This window comes from Arabidopsis lyrata (assembly GCF_000004255.2).
Source record: "Arabidopsis lyrata subsp. lyrata unplaced genomic scaffold ARALYscaffold_3, whole genome shotgun sequence".
Lineage (NCBI taxonomy): Eukaryota > Viridiplantae > Streptophyta > Magnoliopsida > Brassicales > Brassicaceae > Arabidopsis > Arabidopsis lyrata.
The window spans coordinates 7,007,327-7,023,579 of record NW_003302553.1 but is presented as its reverse complement, the minus strand read 5'-3'; the positions used below and the strand labels follow the sequence as shown (position 1 = coordinate 7,023,579).

Genomic DNA, 16,253 nt, shown 5'->3' with positions numbered 1-16,253 from the left:
ACATCATATATAGGTGGTAATAATGGTGAATCTGTGATATATAACGTAGATTACTAAGGATGCATATTAACTTACACTCCATTTATTATAAATAGTAACTTTCTTTAGATTACAATAAAAAAAAATATCTATTAGGTAAAAACGCACGCTACGCGGCAGAACATGTTTTTATAAAATAATTTGTTTAAATATAAGTATGATTGAAATTTTTTTAAAAGGCTCTTAACTATGTTTGTTGATATAAATTCATACATAATAATTTTAAATTTAAAATCACATCATATGTAGAAAAAAAAATCTATTATTTTATCAATTATATGTATTTTATATAAATTAAAAATAAATTAAATATAAAATTATATAAAAGTGAAAAAGAAACATATATTAATGTTTAATTTAGGTAGAGAGGTTTTAGAAAATTAGCAATTAATCGAATTTACAAATAAAATCAATTTGTTACCATCTTTGGAAGCCATGGTTTTCAAAATATTTTCGAAAATAATTTGTAATATTAATTAATAGATAAAAATTTATGACAATGGCATTTTCTTGTAAATAAGTGGCAACTCCAAAAATTATTTCATATTTATACTAAAAAAATGTATATATAGATGATTCGCCAAGTTTTATATTTCAAACTTGATATTTTTTTACGTAATAAACTTTAGAAAATAAAAAGTGAACTAACAGAATTTTTAAAAGGAAAATAAAAATAAAATGAATAATAATATACACGAATTTTGTAAAATTTAGATATTTTGGAGATTTTGTTGTTTATTTATTCACAAACGAGATATTTGGAAATATTACTTAATGAACAATCGGCTTGAAACCCTAATTGGGATAAGCTTATAAGTAATTAAGTAGTCAATTTGAAAGTTTCAACTTAAAACAAAAGAACCTAATGGCTCATGAGGAGACGCTTCCATGGGAGTTAATTGAAGAGATACTTTCTCGTGTCCCACCAGAATCTCTTCTTCGCTTCAAAACCGTATCAAAACAATGGAACGCTCTCTTCGACGACAAGACGTTCATCAACAACCACAAGACGACGTTTCGATTCATCTTAGCAACCAAATCCAAGATTTATTCGGTAAGCATCGATCCCAAGATAGCGGTGTGTGAGTTAACCTTAGATATTCCCGGTCTAGAATCTCAGATACTTAAAAGCTTGGTTGATGGCAATGAGTTGTTGCTATGTGACATGGAGAAAGGAGCTGTGGTTTGGAACCCGTGGCTGAGACATAGTAGATGGATCGACCAGGATTCAAACCACACTAAGAGGGAGTCATATGGCTTAGGATACAACAATAAGGGGAGTTACAAGATCTTCGCTGCTTGTGATCGGAAGGAAAACCCCAACCAGAGATTGTTGACAATCCGTGACTTTGCCTCTGATGCGTGGAAAGACCGCGAGTCTGGAGATAATAGTCAGCAAGTAAAACCTGTTAAATTACACAGAAAAACTGGTGTATCGTTGAATGGAAATTTGTATTTGGTTACTTATTATGAAAAGACTGATCTTGTGTACCACCTAACTAAAATCAATTCTTCGAGCGAAAGCATTGTGATATTTTGTGATCTACCATGTGGGACGACGAACTTTGATAAGGATGCTCTTGTCCTTCGGGTTTTCGAGGGAGATCGATTTTCATTGTTAAAGCAATGCCATGCAACAAAGAAGATTGAGCTTTGGGTGAGCAAGTACAAGATTAACAATAATCTTGATCGTGAAGATGTGGAATGGATAAAGTTCATGGAACTGTCAAGTCCTAACTTGCCGGATTTAGTAGACGGATCCAACTCTCAGCCAAGTTACTTTATTGGAGATAAAAGGCTTGTCGTGTGCTCGTGTGACGAAACTGGTCGGGTTTGGATCTATGTTTTGGGGGGGAATAAGTTGATCAGTAAAACTCAAATAGATTCTGTGGTGGATCTTTGGCCTTCGCACTGTACCTTTATTCCCAGTTTGGTACCGGTTCCTCTAGCTCAAAGAGAAGAACCAGCAGAATTACAAGTTTGATTTTATTTACAGTTTGTCTTCTTGTTTGGTTGTTGAGGAAGCTAAATTTTATTTGGATTTCGGTGTTTTTATTCACAAACCATCTTCTTTGTTGCAACTATAGATTTTTGCTAAGTGATAAATCTCCCTTTCTTTGTTTTGCTAGTTTCTTTTGGCAAAATAAATTCTTAATTATGTTTTTTTTTTTATGAAAAATCTAGAGAGAATGTTTAAGGACTCAGGTTAACTCTCGGGGGCCCGGCTTTGATCCGCAAGTAATATTCTTTCGAAAAGTTTGTTGGTTTTCGCTTCTTGTGGGGTCAAATAATACTATGCTTTAAGCTCATATGGTGAATAAGCTCAGTTGTTTTAAGCTCATATGGAGAATTGTTTCAAGTTCAAAGTCGCTTTGGGTAAATTGGATACAGAAAGAGCTACTTCGGTCTAGTTCTTTTTGGTCAATTAAAGAATCCACTTCTTTGGGCTCGTGGATGTGGAGGAAATTGCTTAAGTACAGATCGCAAGCAAAGAGTTTTCACTCAATGCAAATTAAATGTGGGCTACAAACTTCCTTTTGGTATGATCATTGGTGTCCTCTAGGTCGGCTATATGATACTCTCGGTGATAGGGGTTTCATTGATCTAGGGATCTCATCGGATGCAACTGTGGCTGCAGCACTTGCGAACCACAGACCTAAGCACCACCGTGTGGATTATTTGAATCGGATAGAGTTGGAACTTGGACGACTTCGAAACAGGGGACAATGTTCTGACCCGGACGTAGCCTTGTGGAGAAGACCAGACAACAAGTTCAAGCCTCGGTTTATTACTTCAGAAACTTGGCTACAGATTCGAACAGATGGTCACAAAATAAGTTGGGTTAAGAGTGTTTGGTTCTCGGATTCTATCCCGAAACACTCCTTCCTGACTTGGCTTACGGCAAAGAATAGACTGACCACGGGTGAGTGTATGATCGCCTGGAATATGGGAGTGAATCCATCATGTGTTTTTTGTCAAGCACCGATGGAGACACGTGACCATCTCTTCTTTTCTTGTGCCTACTCTTCTCGGGTCTGGGAGGATTTGGCAAGCAGACTCCTTCGAAGACGCTACACAAATTGTTTTTTGGAGATCATGTCTCTCTTGTCTGATTCCACATTCAAAGGTACTCTTGGTTTTATTCTACGGCTTTTGTTCCAAGCAACGATCCATACCATTTGGTTGGAAAGAAACAAACGCAGGCATGGTGATCCGATAACTGCTGCAGATCAACTAATCAAGTTTCTTGATCGCTTGATTCGCAACAAAATATCATCCATCCGTCTCTCGAATCCCGCCAAGCTCGAAGATGGACTTCGTCTATGGTTCGATTCCAGGAACTAGACTTCTAAATTATTATGTTGATTTCTTTCAAAACAATATTTGATTTAAGGTTGCATTTATTGTACAAAGGACTTTTTTTGGGTTATAAATTTTACATTCATTCAAAAAAAAAAAAAATAATAATACTATGCTTTAGTGATACTTTTAAAATGGTTATGTTTAGATCTTGCAACAAAAGAGTTTTTTTCGCTGTTATGCTCCACCACATGTTATCATGTGCTACCAATTTGACGAACTGCATTGTCTCAGCATGAATTAACAAAAAAAATTCATTGAATAAACAACACCTTAATTCTTACAAGTCATGATAAATTTTCTCCATGCATATGCATGTTCTGAGTTTTTTATATCTTTCACCAAACCGTTGCTTTAGACACTAAATTTTCCCTTGCCTTTGTTATAAGACTTGGCTTATTCTTTATAGATTGTGAGTTTCTTAATTCAGCATTCCAATACTACTAAGATGAAATTAAACCACAGTTTTTTCAAAACCATTAAAAGTCCAAACCGGAGGCATAAAACTTAACCAGGAATTACAAATGGTTTAACATGGTTTCTGTAAATCACAATGGTTAAACATGGTTACGATAAATAGTCTTTAATTTTATGTGTACGTATGTGTATGTATTCTTAGCTATTATTAGGGAACCGCGCAGAAAGCTAGGGTTAAAATGAAACGTCTAAAGGCGCAAGAGAAGCTTCCAATGGAGTTGGAGGAGGAGATACTCTCTCGGCTTCCTCCTTTATCTCTCGCTCGCTTCAGAACTGCTTGCAAACAATGGAACACTCTTATCGTTGATAAGAGATTCATCGACAACCACTTGGCTCGTGCCCGTGCCCACCCTCAATTCATCTTAACGACCAAATCCAAGTTATGTTCGGTAAGCGTCAATCTCAGTGACGCAATAAAGATAGAGGTGTGTGATTTAACCTTAGATCATATCCACGGTTTAGAATCTGAGATGACACCTAGAAAAATCCATCATTGTGATGGCTTATTGCTTTGTTGTTGGAACAATGGAGCCACAGCCACTGTTTGGAACCCGTGGTTGAGACAGAGTAGATGGATCGAGCTTGATACAACAGAAACTCTAACGTGTTTTGCTGGCATAGGATACGACAATAGGAAACCAGAAAACTGTGATTACGAGATCTTTGCGTCTCAATATAGTTACAAATACGTGTGGAAATTCTTCAACTTTGCTTCTAATGCGTGGAAAGAACAAAACTCCAACACTTGTTACAGCAGTATTCGTGGTTTTACTAAGGGTGCAAATCTTAGGGCATCCTCTAGTGTATCCTTGAATGGGAATTTGTATTGGGTTGCATCTTGTATCGCCTTTAAGAACTTGTTCATCATATGCATGGATTTTTCGCAAAAGAGATTCGAGCTCTTTTGTAATCTACCATGTAAGAAGATATGTCGTTTTGATACTCAAGTCCTTGCGGTTTTTAGGGGAGACCGGTTTTCGGTGTTAGATCAATGCAATGAAACAAAGAAGATTGAGATTTGGGTGACCAAGAACAAGATTACTCGGGATGGGAAAGATGTGGAATGGATGAAGTTTATGGAAATGTCATGTCCTAACTTGCCTGATTTAGTACAGTCCCGACCCTACTCTCGGCCAAGTTACTTCATCGAAGATAAAACGCTCATCGTGTGTTCTTGTGACAAAGCTGGACAGGCTTGGATCTATGTTGTAAGGGAAAATAAGCTGAGTACAATTCGAATAGATTATGTGGTTGATCCTTGGCCTTCGCATTGTACCTGTTTTCCCAGTTTGGTCCCGGTTCCTCGAGGTCAAGGAGAAGAAGTAGAACTACGAGTTTAGTTTTATAACAATTTGCCTTCTTTTTTTTTGGTTGCTGAAGAGAAGCTAAAATGGATTTGAGTTTTGGCTGCAACCATATATTTTGCTAATCTTTTATCTGCTTTGTTTCCCATAGTGTTGTAACATTTTGCCTTTTTGTTTTGTTTTACAAGCAAACTAGAATGAATGCTCTGTTTCACTCGAGGACCTGATTTTTAAAAGAATCGTTAGCTTTTGCATTAGTTGTTGGCTTAGGTAATAGTAATACTAACACTGATTCTTAAGAAGCCAGGAGCTTCTGCAATCAAAGACTACATGCCTATCTCATGTTGTAATACTGTCTACAAGAGTACAAGGTTATATCAAAGCTATTAGTGACTCGACTCAAGCGTATACTTCCAGAGTTAATATTACTCAACCAAACAGTTTTGTTCAAGGAAGACTCTTACTGGAGAATACTCTTCTGGCAGCAGAGATGGTGAATAGTTATCACAAGAGTTTAGGCCCCAAAAGAATAACAGTTAAGGTGGACATTGCTAAAGCATTTGATACGATCAAATGGGAATGCATTCTAAGCTGTCTAAGGGGATTAGATGTTCCAGAGCTCTATCTAAGGTGGCTACAGGGTTGCAAATGCACTCCATCATTTTCTATAGGATTCAATGGAATGATTTAAAGCTCTGCTTTAAGGTCAAAAGAGGTCTGAAACAGGAGGATCCTCTCCCTATCTTTTTGTCATTCTTTGAATTGTCTATCACACATTTTGAACAAGGCGGCTGAGGAATGAAAATTTAGCTACCACCACTAATGTCAGAAATCAAAGCTTACTCAGCTTTGTTTTGAAGACAACCTTCTTATCTTCACTGATAATTCTCTTCAATCAATTCAGAATGTTATTCAGGTGCTCAGGGAGTTTGAAACACTATCCGCCCTTGCAGTTAGTGTCCCAAAAACCTGCTTCTTCTTTGCATGCCTATATGCAGAAGAAATCGTACTCATCAGTAACACCACATGACTAACTCATGGATCCTTTCCTATTATAAAACTCTTCTAAAACCCCCACCAAAACGTCGAATACTTGCATAATCTTATCTTGGAATTAATGAATGATAATGAGACATTCCAATTCCTCATAGATCATCCGAAACTCTTGTTGGTCTGGATGTAGAGCGGCCCATAAAATTTTCCTTTTATTAGGCCCATGACAAGATCTCCCCCAATAAATCAGATACAATTCGTTTTGGACTAGTCAATTTCATTACTTCCAAGACAAGAAAGGGTTACTTCATAGGATATGATTACAGATTAATTCCGCAATGGCTACACACTTCATTATTGCAGCTGATAAGCCGATTTATGTCATTATGTGCTTACTGAATTATTAAGACAAGTAACTTTCCAAATAACTACAGCTCTCTCTATTTGACATCTGTCTTAAGTCTCAAATTCTACTCTTTTACTTTTCTCTTCTTTTTAAAACCAATTTACGACAAATACGATGGATCTAATTTTTTTTATTTTTTAAAAAAAACGGATCTAATTTTATTAACTATACAATAACAAACAAAAAAATAAATATAAATTCACAACAAAAATAATCAACATCATTTTTTTTTAACAATTTACAAAACAAATCCACGCGTAACTTGGGTATTCATCTTTAAAAAAGTCAATTAAGAATGAGATTAATGGAGAATTTAACACAACAAAAGACTTTTGATTTTCTCTCAATTAATTTTGCTAATCTTTTTATTTAAATAATGTAAAATGACACATGTCATTTTTTATGTGATGATGTGGCACTCATATGGAGAGAGTTGGCCAAGTTTTATATATATGAAAGTAATGCTTGATACATTAACATGATTTTGTATATTTTTTTATTTATTTTGAAAAAAATAATTAAGAGTAGAATGATGGAAGATTTAATGTAATGGAGGACTTTTGATTTTCCTCATTTACTTTTCGGAAATTTTAATTTAGATGATGTAAAATGACACATGTCATTTTTATGTGTGATGATGTGGCACTCATATGGAGAGAGTTGACCAACTTTTATATATATGATTTTAAAATAAAACAAGAGAATATTTATTGCATGCAAATAGCTCAAGTACCACACAAAGTATTTAAACACACAAACCATGAACTTAATAGAAAGACAGCAAGAGAATAAAGTTCAACAAGATAAAAGAGGAGATATCAATATCAGTATGTCTCTAGGTAGAAACAACTTGGTAAAAGAAAAAAGTCATCAGATATACCGTCAATGCCTGTCTTCCCACCAAAAAATAACATCCCCTCATAGCGATCTAGGGAGGAAGTTGTTGATGCGCACAACCCCCGGGGACTTGGACTGACTCTTGCACTAAACTTATCAACCCTCTCCCATTTCAAGGTCTTGGTATCCAATGAATATAACCCACTGAACACTTGACCACCCGAGCGAGCTTCACTCCCAGTCTCACCTCTAAATATCAATATGTTTTCCCCGGAAACGCCACTCGCAAACCCACTCCTAGGGCAAGGCTTCTCGCCTGACGTCTGCATTTGTTACCAATTGAAGAACAAAGAGGAATATCACATACTTTCTCGTTCTTTTCCTAAATTATGGTTACCAATTGAAGTAAAATATTAGTAGTATCAAGATAGAAAACCGATATTGCTTATGTTTTGCTCATAATTTTTTTATATTTTGATTAGTTATGTCTTCTTTTTTTTTGGTGAACAGGAGAAATCATAGGCCGAATTTCTGGAACCCGTAAAAATACAGATTTACATATCATTAAAGATGTTAGCGACGATTTTTTGAGAATCCGGCGATTTTTTTCGGGTTACACTGTTGATATTAAGTTTTTCTCGGACTTCAATTTTGGATTTTTTCTGGACAAGCTTATTTTGGAGTCGGACCGGACTTGGTGTATTTTCCCACCACAACTGTCCCAGAAACCTAGAAAAAGATGTATTGTTGGTCTGTTAGTTTAATGGATTGATTTTGTATTTATGAATTTGCCTTCTTGATTAAGAGAACATTAACCAGTGATGTTTGTGGTGTGCCAAAACTGGCTGGGACTAGTGTACCTGTATTCCGATCCGGACTAGGCTAGAAGTAAATTTAAAAGTCTTTATAAGTTAATTCGGCCCATATGTGACCCAGTTCTGCTAGGGTCAAACCGGTCAAACATATCACATGCTTAGAGATAGATTGACTCCTGATTTGATGTTCTTAATCAATCTATTTGAGTCGAAAGCACATGTTTCTTGGTTTGATAAGATGGTTCTTGTAAAACAAGTAGAGTGGTGAGAGCTTTGTTGCTTCACGAGGAGATGGATGACAAAAGGTTTTCCAATTTCCACCTTTCCCGCATATTGCCACCTCGAAAACGCTCTTGGAAAGGTGATAAGGTATGAAGCAGCAAATGAGCTACTCGATCAACTTAAAGAATTTTAGGTTGCTCTTTACAAGTAGAAACAACTACATTTATCTGCGTGGAGGGTTTTAGTCTTGTAATCTTGTTTCTTGGTTTGTTTTGCAAAACACTAGTATTCTTGTTAACAAACATAATGACACTGTTATAGTTGATATTTTTGCTTCTTCTCATTCAGGTTTAAAACGGTTCACACACACAAGTTATTATCAAAGCTTAATTGGCAGCATTTGCCGAAGAAAACTATGAAATTCTTGAGATTGATGTTTGGTTGGTTTAAAGGATTAAGTTTGTACTTACTTATTGGACCAAATCTAAGAGATATATAAAAACTCATCATGGTTTATAATTTTGAATCGGTTATCTATGTTTGACTAGCATTGGGCCGATCCGAGTCCATCGCTTGAGATAGCTCATACAAGTCTAGTGGTCCAAAGAGTCGTTGCTTGATCTATACTCCATTGGAATCACATCGTGTATTTTATTTACCTGATATATGAATAGATGGTAGGTACATAAACTCGTGTTTTTAATATCCAAATATATTAATAGTTCACTGATCCCAAAGTAACAATAAAATATCAAATGCCAGCTGCAGAATTTTGATGTGACCATTTGTATTGAATCTACCAAAAGAAATAAAAATTTAAACAATGCTATTCGCAAGAGAGAATTTGTAAAGTGTGTGGGAAAGCTAAGTCCGCTTGACAAGGATGCGGAAGATGTCCTTGTCGTTTCTTGTTCATATGCACACGATAGAGACTTATTACATCTATATAAAATTATTGTATGTATGAGCTTCATTATTGGATCAATATTTACATATAATAATTCAAAATGTATAACAATCGGTGACGAGATTGTTTACCTCTTGGCTGTCCAGTGAGTGATGGGGAAGTAGTGGTCCAAACTTTTGGTGATTTTAACTTATTATCTTCTTGTATAGTTATGTTAAAATGTGACAAGAGGAAGTATAAGGCCCGTTAGATTTTGAGTGCAATAAATCAAAAGTATCTCTAATTGAATTGTTAGTTGTGAAATTGAATGTTTCAAATGGGACCTTAAACATCTGTTTTCTCTTTTAAATTAATGTAACGTTTTTCTTTTTCTTTCAATATTTTCCTACAAGGCTACAACAACCTTTTTTTTTGGTAATAGTCAATTTCGTTCATCACGAAGCGCTTATGTGTTTGGCTTATAGGTAGGAGTCCCCGTGACAACAAATTTTCATATAGAAGAAATTCATGTTATTAATTCATAGTGTGCAAAATGTATCATATAACAAAATCAACATTACAGATTATCCTACACGTGTGGCTCTGCCGAAAGAGATGCGTGAAGCTGGCTTTAGTTGGCTCCCAACCAAATCCTATTATCGCCTCTTTATTTTCCATCAATAGTCGCAAAATAAAATTAAAATAAATACTTAGTTTATTAGTATTTTTTAGTTAGAGATCATAAATTAGAATTTTTATTTTATTTTTCTAGCATCTGGCATTTCTCCGGCACATGCATGCATCCATGAATTCGAAAAAATCCATATACAATATTCATATATAATACGAATTACCTGGCTATCAATATTCCACTTAAATACAAAATTACTTAAACACATTCGTTTATCACTGATGATACTATTAATTATAATGTATTTATTCCATAATTTTTTCCTGGTTTATGTAAACAAACTTACATCAATATTCAATAATAGAGATAATTCCCAGAAACATTTACAGATACAATTATATGTGTATGAGAAAACTCTAATGCGCAATGAACTTATAAATATAAACCATAACAAAAGAAAAAGAGAAATTTCTGAAAAATTATATATCAGAAAAAAGAAAAAGAATTTTAAGAAGAAAGAAATTACAGTGAAGACAGTGACAGATTCAGCGCCGGCAGCGAGTGATGGTGCTGCAACCGCGAGAGTAAGGATTGGCCTGAGCGCCACGTCGACAATTGTAGTAAGATGCGCCGCGACGTGAGCACGGAACAGTGTTTCTCCTCAGCGCACCATAGCTGATGTACCTTCTCGTCGCTAATATGCGCCGGTTGATCTCTGAGTCCATCTCGAACTCCGCTCCCATTTCTCCTCCGCCGTAGAATAGATCTCCGTCCTCGCCTAGAGCGGCGGAGACTGAGCACTCGGCAATTGTACCACGACACTCTGTTTCGAATGGAGGGAAATCTCCGGCGAATTCGATGGATTGAGAAGATACGGTGACGGACCAGAATTGAACGGTGAGGATTACTAGAATCGCGAAAATCGCCGCCGCGCCGGAGTTTCTGGAGAGTCCTCTCATTTTTTTCTGTAGACTGTAGCTTTAGCTCTCTCTCACTGTGCACGAACTATGAAGAAAGAGAGAGAGAGATAAAGGAAAAGGTTTTAAAAGAGAAGAAGCTTATTGAAATGCCACTAGAAGATGAGTCTAATTACGAATAATGCCACTTGACTTAAAAGGGTGTCGTAAATAGACAGCTTTACAAGTGGGCTTTTGTTAACTTCAGATCTAAGGATGTTTTAATGCGCCAAGTGTTTTTGATGGAGACATCCACTAAGGCACTAATTATCTTTTTTCTTTTTAAAAACAGATTTTTTGTTGGTCACTCTACGATTTACTAAAATCATATTCACCAACCCATCCACACAATTTTAAAAAGGGAAAGTATAAATGAATAATTTACATTTCGCTAATTTATTTGGGAAAGTATAATGTTTTAAATAGGAGTCATAAGTAGAAATATAATGTTCTTTTCTACAAAATTATAAGTGAATAAAAAGTTATGTTTATGTTTTTGCTTATTTTTCAAGGTACTAAGTACTAACAAGAAATTAAAAAAAAAAATAGTACAAAGCTAGATAAGAGTAATATAGAACGCATTTACTTTTTATTTTGTACAATTATGATTGGTCTTCTTTCATGATTTGAGATCATTTCAAAGAAGAAAAAAACTACCTATTAAAATGCCAACATATATTAATGAAGGGAGTTTAATGTACATCTCTTGTGTATTGTTCATATTTGTGGTTTCTAATTTCATCAAAATGGACATTATAAGTTTGTAACTAATTGTAAAAACCAAAAAGAAAATCAAAATGGACACAATTAAAACCATATCAGGCGCAGCGCCACGCCGCCACAAAGAAATGAGAAAATGGTTTACAAGAGGGATTGGACCCAGCCCACCGGTACTTGAGCAATGAGCAATATTTGGATTTTTTTGGGATAAAAAACTCGTTAATATTTGGATTCTTATCCGAAGGTTTTAGACTTTTTAGTCGTTGCAATTTTATGTTTTTATGTGTGAGTACAAAATTCTACGTTCACACCGATTTACGCGTTGACTCTTCAAAATAATATACAAGTAATTTATTTACACAAAAATTTGTTCTCAACTAAAGATATTAAATCTACTGAAATTTGTGTGATGAAAATAATAAAAATAATTCCCTTTTGTCTACTCCATAATATTTTCAAGACTGCATCTAAAAAGGCCCAAACAATCAAGGCCCAACAATAAATTGCAATTCGTAAAATATCTGGAAAACGGCTTTAGTCAAATTTGACAAATACACAGACGTGTAAACTAAAAAGTTTCTTCGTTGACTGTTGACCGCGTAGTCTAGAGATTTCAATACTTTGGTCACTCCCTCGTTCACCGCGACGAAGCCGTCGGAAATCGGAACTACCATGGATTTTCCTCCGACGAAGCTTGATTATCATGTAGACATGTTCAATCTTCAATCTCAATCCAGATTTATCTCCGTATTTAAGGTCTATCTTCATAGTAACTGTCATCTGAACCTCTTTTGTTTACTTCAATGCTGAATCCTTCACTCTCTGATTCAGGCGCAAGATGGACGCATAGCTCTAATACTGGACTCGACGTTGTTTCATCCACAAGGTGGTGGCCAGCCGGCAGACACCGGTTTAATTGTTTTCTCCGGTTCGGATTTCAAGTTTTCCGTTCAAGATGTTCGATCGAAAGACGGAATTGTAAGTTTGAATCTCTATCCTGATCGTTTCCCGTTTAAGTGCTTAGTGTAGATGTTTTTATAGTCTTTTCGGAATTTGTAATGATGTGTGTGTTTTTCGATTTTGAAATCGTAGGTTCTCCATTACGGAGTTTTCGAAGGTTCGAATCCTGAGAGTGGAATGGATATTGAGAAAGGGAAAGAAGTTTACGTAACTGTTGATGAATCAAGGCGTAAACTCAATTCCAGGCAAGATGATGTTTGATTGAATTTGATTAGATAGTATAGTTAGTGTAATTCTACAAAGAGAAAGCTAGTTAGATGAATGATTGTAGTTTTGGAATGGAAAATGTTGGATACATACTTATTATGTTTTAGGAACATTTTCTAGTGCAGATTTTCAGTGAATTTTGTTTCTTTTTGAGTTATATGATATTCACTAGTGATGCAGTATTGTAATCTGCTTGTGGAAATCTTCAGAATTTAAATATAGGCTGTTGATGATTTTTCTCATTGTTATGCATAGCATGATAGCAACAAATTTCTGAAATATAGATTCTGAGTTGTGCTGTTTTTTAGTTGTTGCATTGTTATTGTTTAGCCTGGACTCTATCTTTGAAGTTTAACATTTTTTTATGATCAGGTTGCACTCAGCTGGACATTTGCTAGATTTGTGTATGCAGAAAGTTGGGTTAGGGCATTTGGAGCCTGGAAAAGGGTACCATTTTCCGGACGGGTAAGAATCTCGTTTAAAGGATTTGTCATCCGCTTGCCTCTTTGCAACTTTTGTTAAACGTAGTGATAATAAAAACGGTGATCTAACTATAATGCCATCAGTCCATTTGTAGAATACAAAGGAAGCGTTCCACAGGGTCAGATGGCAGTGAAGCAGAAAGAGTTGGAGGCAGAAGCTAATGACCTGATAACCAAAGGAGGAAAGGTAAGTCCTCAGAGCTCTTTATCGTATTTGGATTTCTTCGACTTTGTGTTATGCTTTTTAATAAACATAACAATGATTCTTATACACTGTATAAGGTTTATGCTGCTATATTACCCTATGAAGAGGCATCTGTGCTCTGTGGTGGCAATCTTCCTGATTATATTTCCAAGGTATTTGCAAATATAGAAACTCTTTCTTCCATTGCTAATACACCTCAAGTCAGCATACAGATTTCTATTTTTCCTAGACATATCCTTAGATTACGTTAGTTCGTATAGGAGTAGCACTGTAGCAGTGTTGATCTTTAGTTATATCAGAAATTTGCAGTCAATTCATATAGAGGCAGTGGCTTTTCTTTAAATGATGTAATTATATTTGGCTTTGTTAAGTAAATTGTAACCATGGATGGATACACCATTTTATATATCAATTCCTGCTCTGTCTTAAAAGTTAGATCATCTATTTGGTATCTATGTTAGTAAAAAATCTGGAAGAACCTAAGGTACTTACCATAATGCAGTGTCTGGTAATAGGTACACACTACACAGTTAGAGTAAGCTAGTCAGTTAAGCAATGAAAATTGGATAGCAAAGGGAATGTCTCTGAGCCATCTCACTCTTTCAGGGCAGCACTCCCCGGATCATAAAATTAGGTGACAGCCCCGGGTGTCCGTGTGGTGGAACCCATGTCTCCGATTTATCTGATATCATAGCCATGAAGGTACACAGCCAATATACCAGTCTCAAGTAGATATCTTTTCTTTTTGTAGTTTCCTAGTTTTGTTTTCTGTTTTCTAAAATTGCATCTTTCTGGGTACACTTCCCTTGTTGTTTTTCAAGGTCACACAGATGAGAACAAAGAAAGGAATAACGAAAGTTTTCTACAGCATTGCATCTTGATACTCTTATGGGTTCCAGTTTCTATACGGTAGATATACTATAAGTCAAGGTAATCCTGATCACTCCCTACTTGTTGATACCGTTATTTCATAACGATAAATATTAGTAGTCCCATTAGTTCTTAGTCTTAAACCACTGTAGTTTTTACTGTCAGTCCCTGAACAATCCTATTTTATAATTAATCCCCGGTCTATACATATTACTGTCTCGCTAAGATGTTAGCAAAGAAAATAATCCCAGGTTCTGTGGTTTAAGAGACTTAAGAGCTTTCATTAGATACACATAAGACAATAGCTTGCAGAAACTGAATAATGTATTATGTATAGTTGAAAAATCGCGGTGATAAAGACAAACCGAGATCTATCTTATTCATTGTAAACAGCCAAAAACCGGTACGTAAGCTAAATGGAATTGTCATCAAATGTCATTTTCAGGAAGGGAATTATAGTGAGGACGACTGTTTTCATCAGTTGGCTTCAACAGCAAGCAGCTTCTCCTGTGCTCAACAGCCATAAATTTGTATTTGTGGGTATTTATCAATCTCTTAAACGACTCTCTCTATCATTGATAAGTCGTATATGATATGATATTGATGTGATATTATCTTCCACTCAGCCTCTTAATTAGTATTACTATATTGACTCTTTGGTATTGGAGAATCGTACCGGACATTTGGTCCTAGATTTTTATTCATGCATCGGTTTGGTTTACTTGTTACTTACTAAATTAACCTTAGGTAGGCAAAAATATTCATGGATGCGATGAACGTAATTTTGGTTACCAAACTGAATCAATCGGCAGAGTTTTTGATGAATAACACCGGTTAAGCCTGACCGGTCTGCGGTTGATGGGACTTTCTGAATATGCAAAAAATCGAAATTGATTTTTCAGGTGTGAAAGCTATAAGCTAGGTTATTAGCTCAATTCACCAAGTCAATTATTCGAGAAAAAAATCTACAAAATTATAGAGGATTTTTGTTTTCGTCTTATTGTTTAATAGTTTTCGTGTTGCTTCTTGATACGATTTAACAACTTTGGATTAAACTCTATATAATATAGTCAGAGATGCAAAATGTTAGATCTGCTCCCCTTTTTTACGTACGTCATGCGAACTAACTCATAAACATTCTCGATTTTTTGCTTACCGCTTAAATTATTTATTATGTATCTATCTACTTATTAATAATTTACTTCCTTACGTCTCTGTTTGCGGCAACTATGATATGTTACGTTACGCTACGTCCAGTGGCGGACCCAGAAAATAATATTACCGGGGTCAAAAATATAAATAATTTAAAGTATATTATTTATATATACTACTAAAAGATTATATATATATATATTATCGATAATTTTTTTTTCTTTAATATTTATATATAACCTAATTTTTAAAATTTTCTTAAGATGATACCATATTTCGATAATAGTAATGCAAATATTAAAATTAAATCATCTACAGTATGCTTAATCACATATACTTATTGTATGAAAGTATTTGGTGTTAACTACAATTTTTGTCAATTTTTTAAATCCATAGAAAAAATGTTTTGTAATAGATTAATACTTGCAACAGAAAATAGATGTATTATGAAAGAGAAGATAATTAATAATTAATTATATTCCAGAGAAAATGAAATGTAAACTAAGTGAGAAAATGAGTGTTGCATATTAAGATATTCTAAAAAAGGAAATTATCTTCAAAAACAATGAATAATGAGTGTTGCAAGGGGTGTCATTGAACTCAGGTTTTGATATTAATGAGGTCAAACACTACTAATTATTCCAAAGACATTTTCCATGTAACATATAAAA

The 16,253-nt window shown here is 35.0% G+C and overlaps 4 protein-coding genes across 4 annotated transcripts; 3 read left to right on the top strand and 1 right to left on the bottom strand.

The window, feature by feature from the left end:
• Window positions 1-806: 806 nt before the first annotated feature.
• LOC9321219 (F-box/kelch-repeat protein At3g16580) lies at window positions 807-2,240 on the top strand. Its single transcript, XM_002885107.2, has one exon. The coding sequence runs from the start codon at window positions 905-907 to the stop codon at window positions 2,021-2,023; it is 1,119 nt and encodes a 372-aa protein (XP_002885153.1). The 5' UTR covers window positions 807-904; the 3' UTR covers window positions 2,024-2,240.
• A 1,736-nt stretch (window positions 2,241-3,976) lies between these two features.
• On the top strand, window positions 3,977-6,585 carry LOC9319081 (putative F-box protein At1g47390). Its single transcript, XM_002885106.2, has one exon. The coding sequence runs from the start codon at window positions 4,056-4,058 to the stop codon at window positions 5,214-5,216; it is 1,161 nt and encodes a 386-aa protein (XP_002885152.1). The 5' UTR covers window positions 3,977-4,055; the 3' UTR covers window positions 5,217-6,585.
• Window positions 6,586-10,255: 3,670 nt separating this feature from the next.
• On the bottom strand, window positions 10,256-10,994 carry LOC9321218 (rapid alkalinization factor 23). Its single transcript, XM_002882967.2, has one exon. The coding sequence runs from the start codon at window positions 10,927-10,929 to the stop codon at window positions 10,516-10,518; it is 414 nt and encodes a 137-aa protein (XP_002883013.1). The 5' UTR covers window positions 10,930-10,994; the 3' UTR covers window positions 10,256-10,515.
• A 1,211-nt stretch (window positions 10,995-12,205) lies between these two features.
• LOC9321217 (alanine--tRNA ligase) lies at window positions 12,206-15,151 on the top strand. Its single transcript, XM_021033549.1, has 9 exons — window positions 12,206-12,402; window positions 12,478-12,624; window positions 12,739-12,851; window positions 13,246-13,338; window positions 13,440-13,542; window positions 13,638-13,712; window positions 14,167-14,262; window positions 14,382-14,490; window positions 14,876-15,151. The coding sequence occupies exons 1-8, from the start codon at window positions 12,319-12,321 to the stop codon at window positions 14,439-14,441; spliced, it is 771 nt and encodes a 256-aa protein (XP_020889208.1). The 5' UTR covers window positions 12,206-12,318; the 3' UTR covers window positions 14,442-14,490; window positions 14,876-15,151.
• Window positions 15,152-16,253: the final 1,102 nt, after the last annotated feature.

Excerpts from the sequence above, each read along its gene's own strand:
- LOC9321219 (XM_002885107.2), top strand. The coding sequence starts at position 905 with ATGGCTCATGAGGAGACGCTTCCATGGGAGTTAATTGAAGAGATACTT.
- LOC9319081 (XM_002885106.2), top strand. The coding sequence starts at position 4,056 with ATGAAACGTCTAAAGGCGCAAGAGAAGCTTCCAATGGAGTTGGAGGAG.
- LOC9321218 (XM_002882967.2), bottom strand. The coding sequence starts at position 10,929 with ATGAGAGGACTCTCCAGAAACTCCGGCGCGGCGGCGATTTTCGCGATT.
- LOC9321217 (XM_021033549.1), top strand. The coding sequence starts at position 12,319 with ATGGATTTTCCTCCGACGAAGCTTGATTATCATGTAGACATGTTCAAT. Across the intron at positions 12,852-13,245 it reads AGGCGTAAACTCAATTCCAG|GTTGCACTCAGCTGGACATT; the intron begins GCAAGATGATGT and ends TTTTATGATCAG. Across the intron at positions 13,713-14,166 it reads TTCCTGATTATATTTCCAAG|GGCAGCACTCCCCGGATCAT; the intron begins GTATTTGCAAAT and ends TCACTCTTTCAG.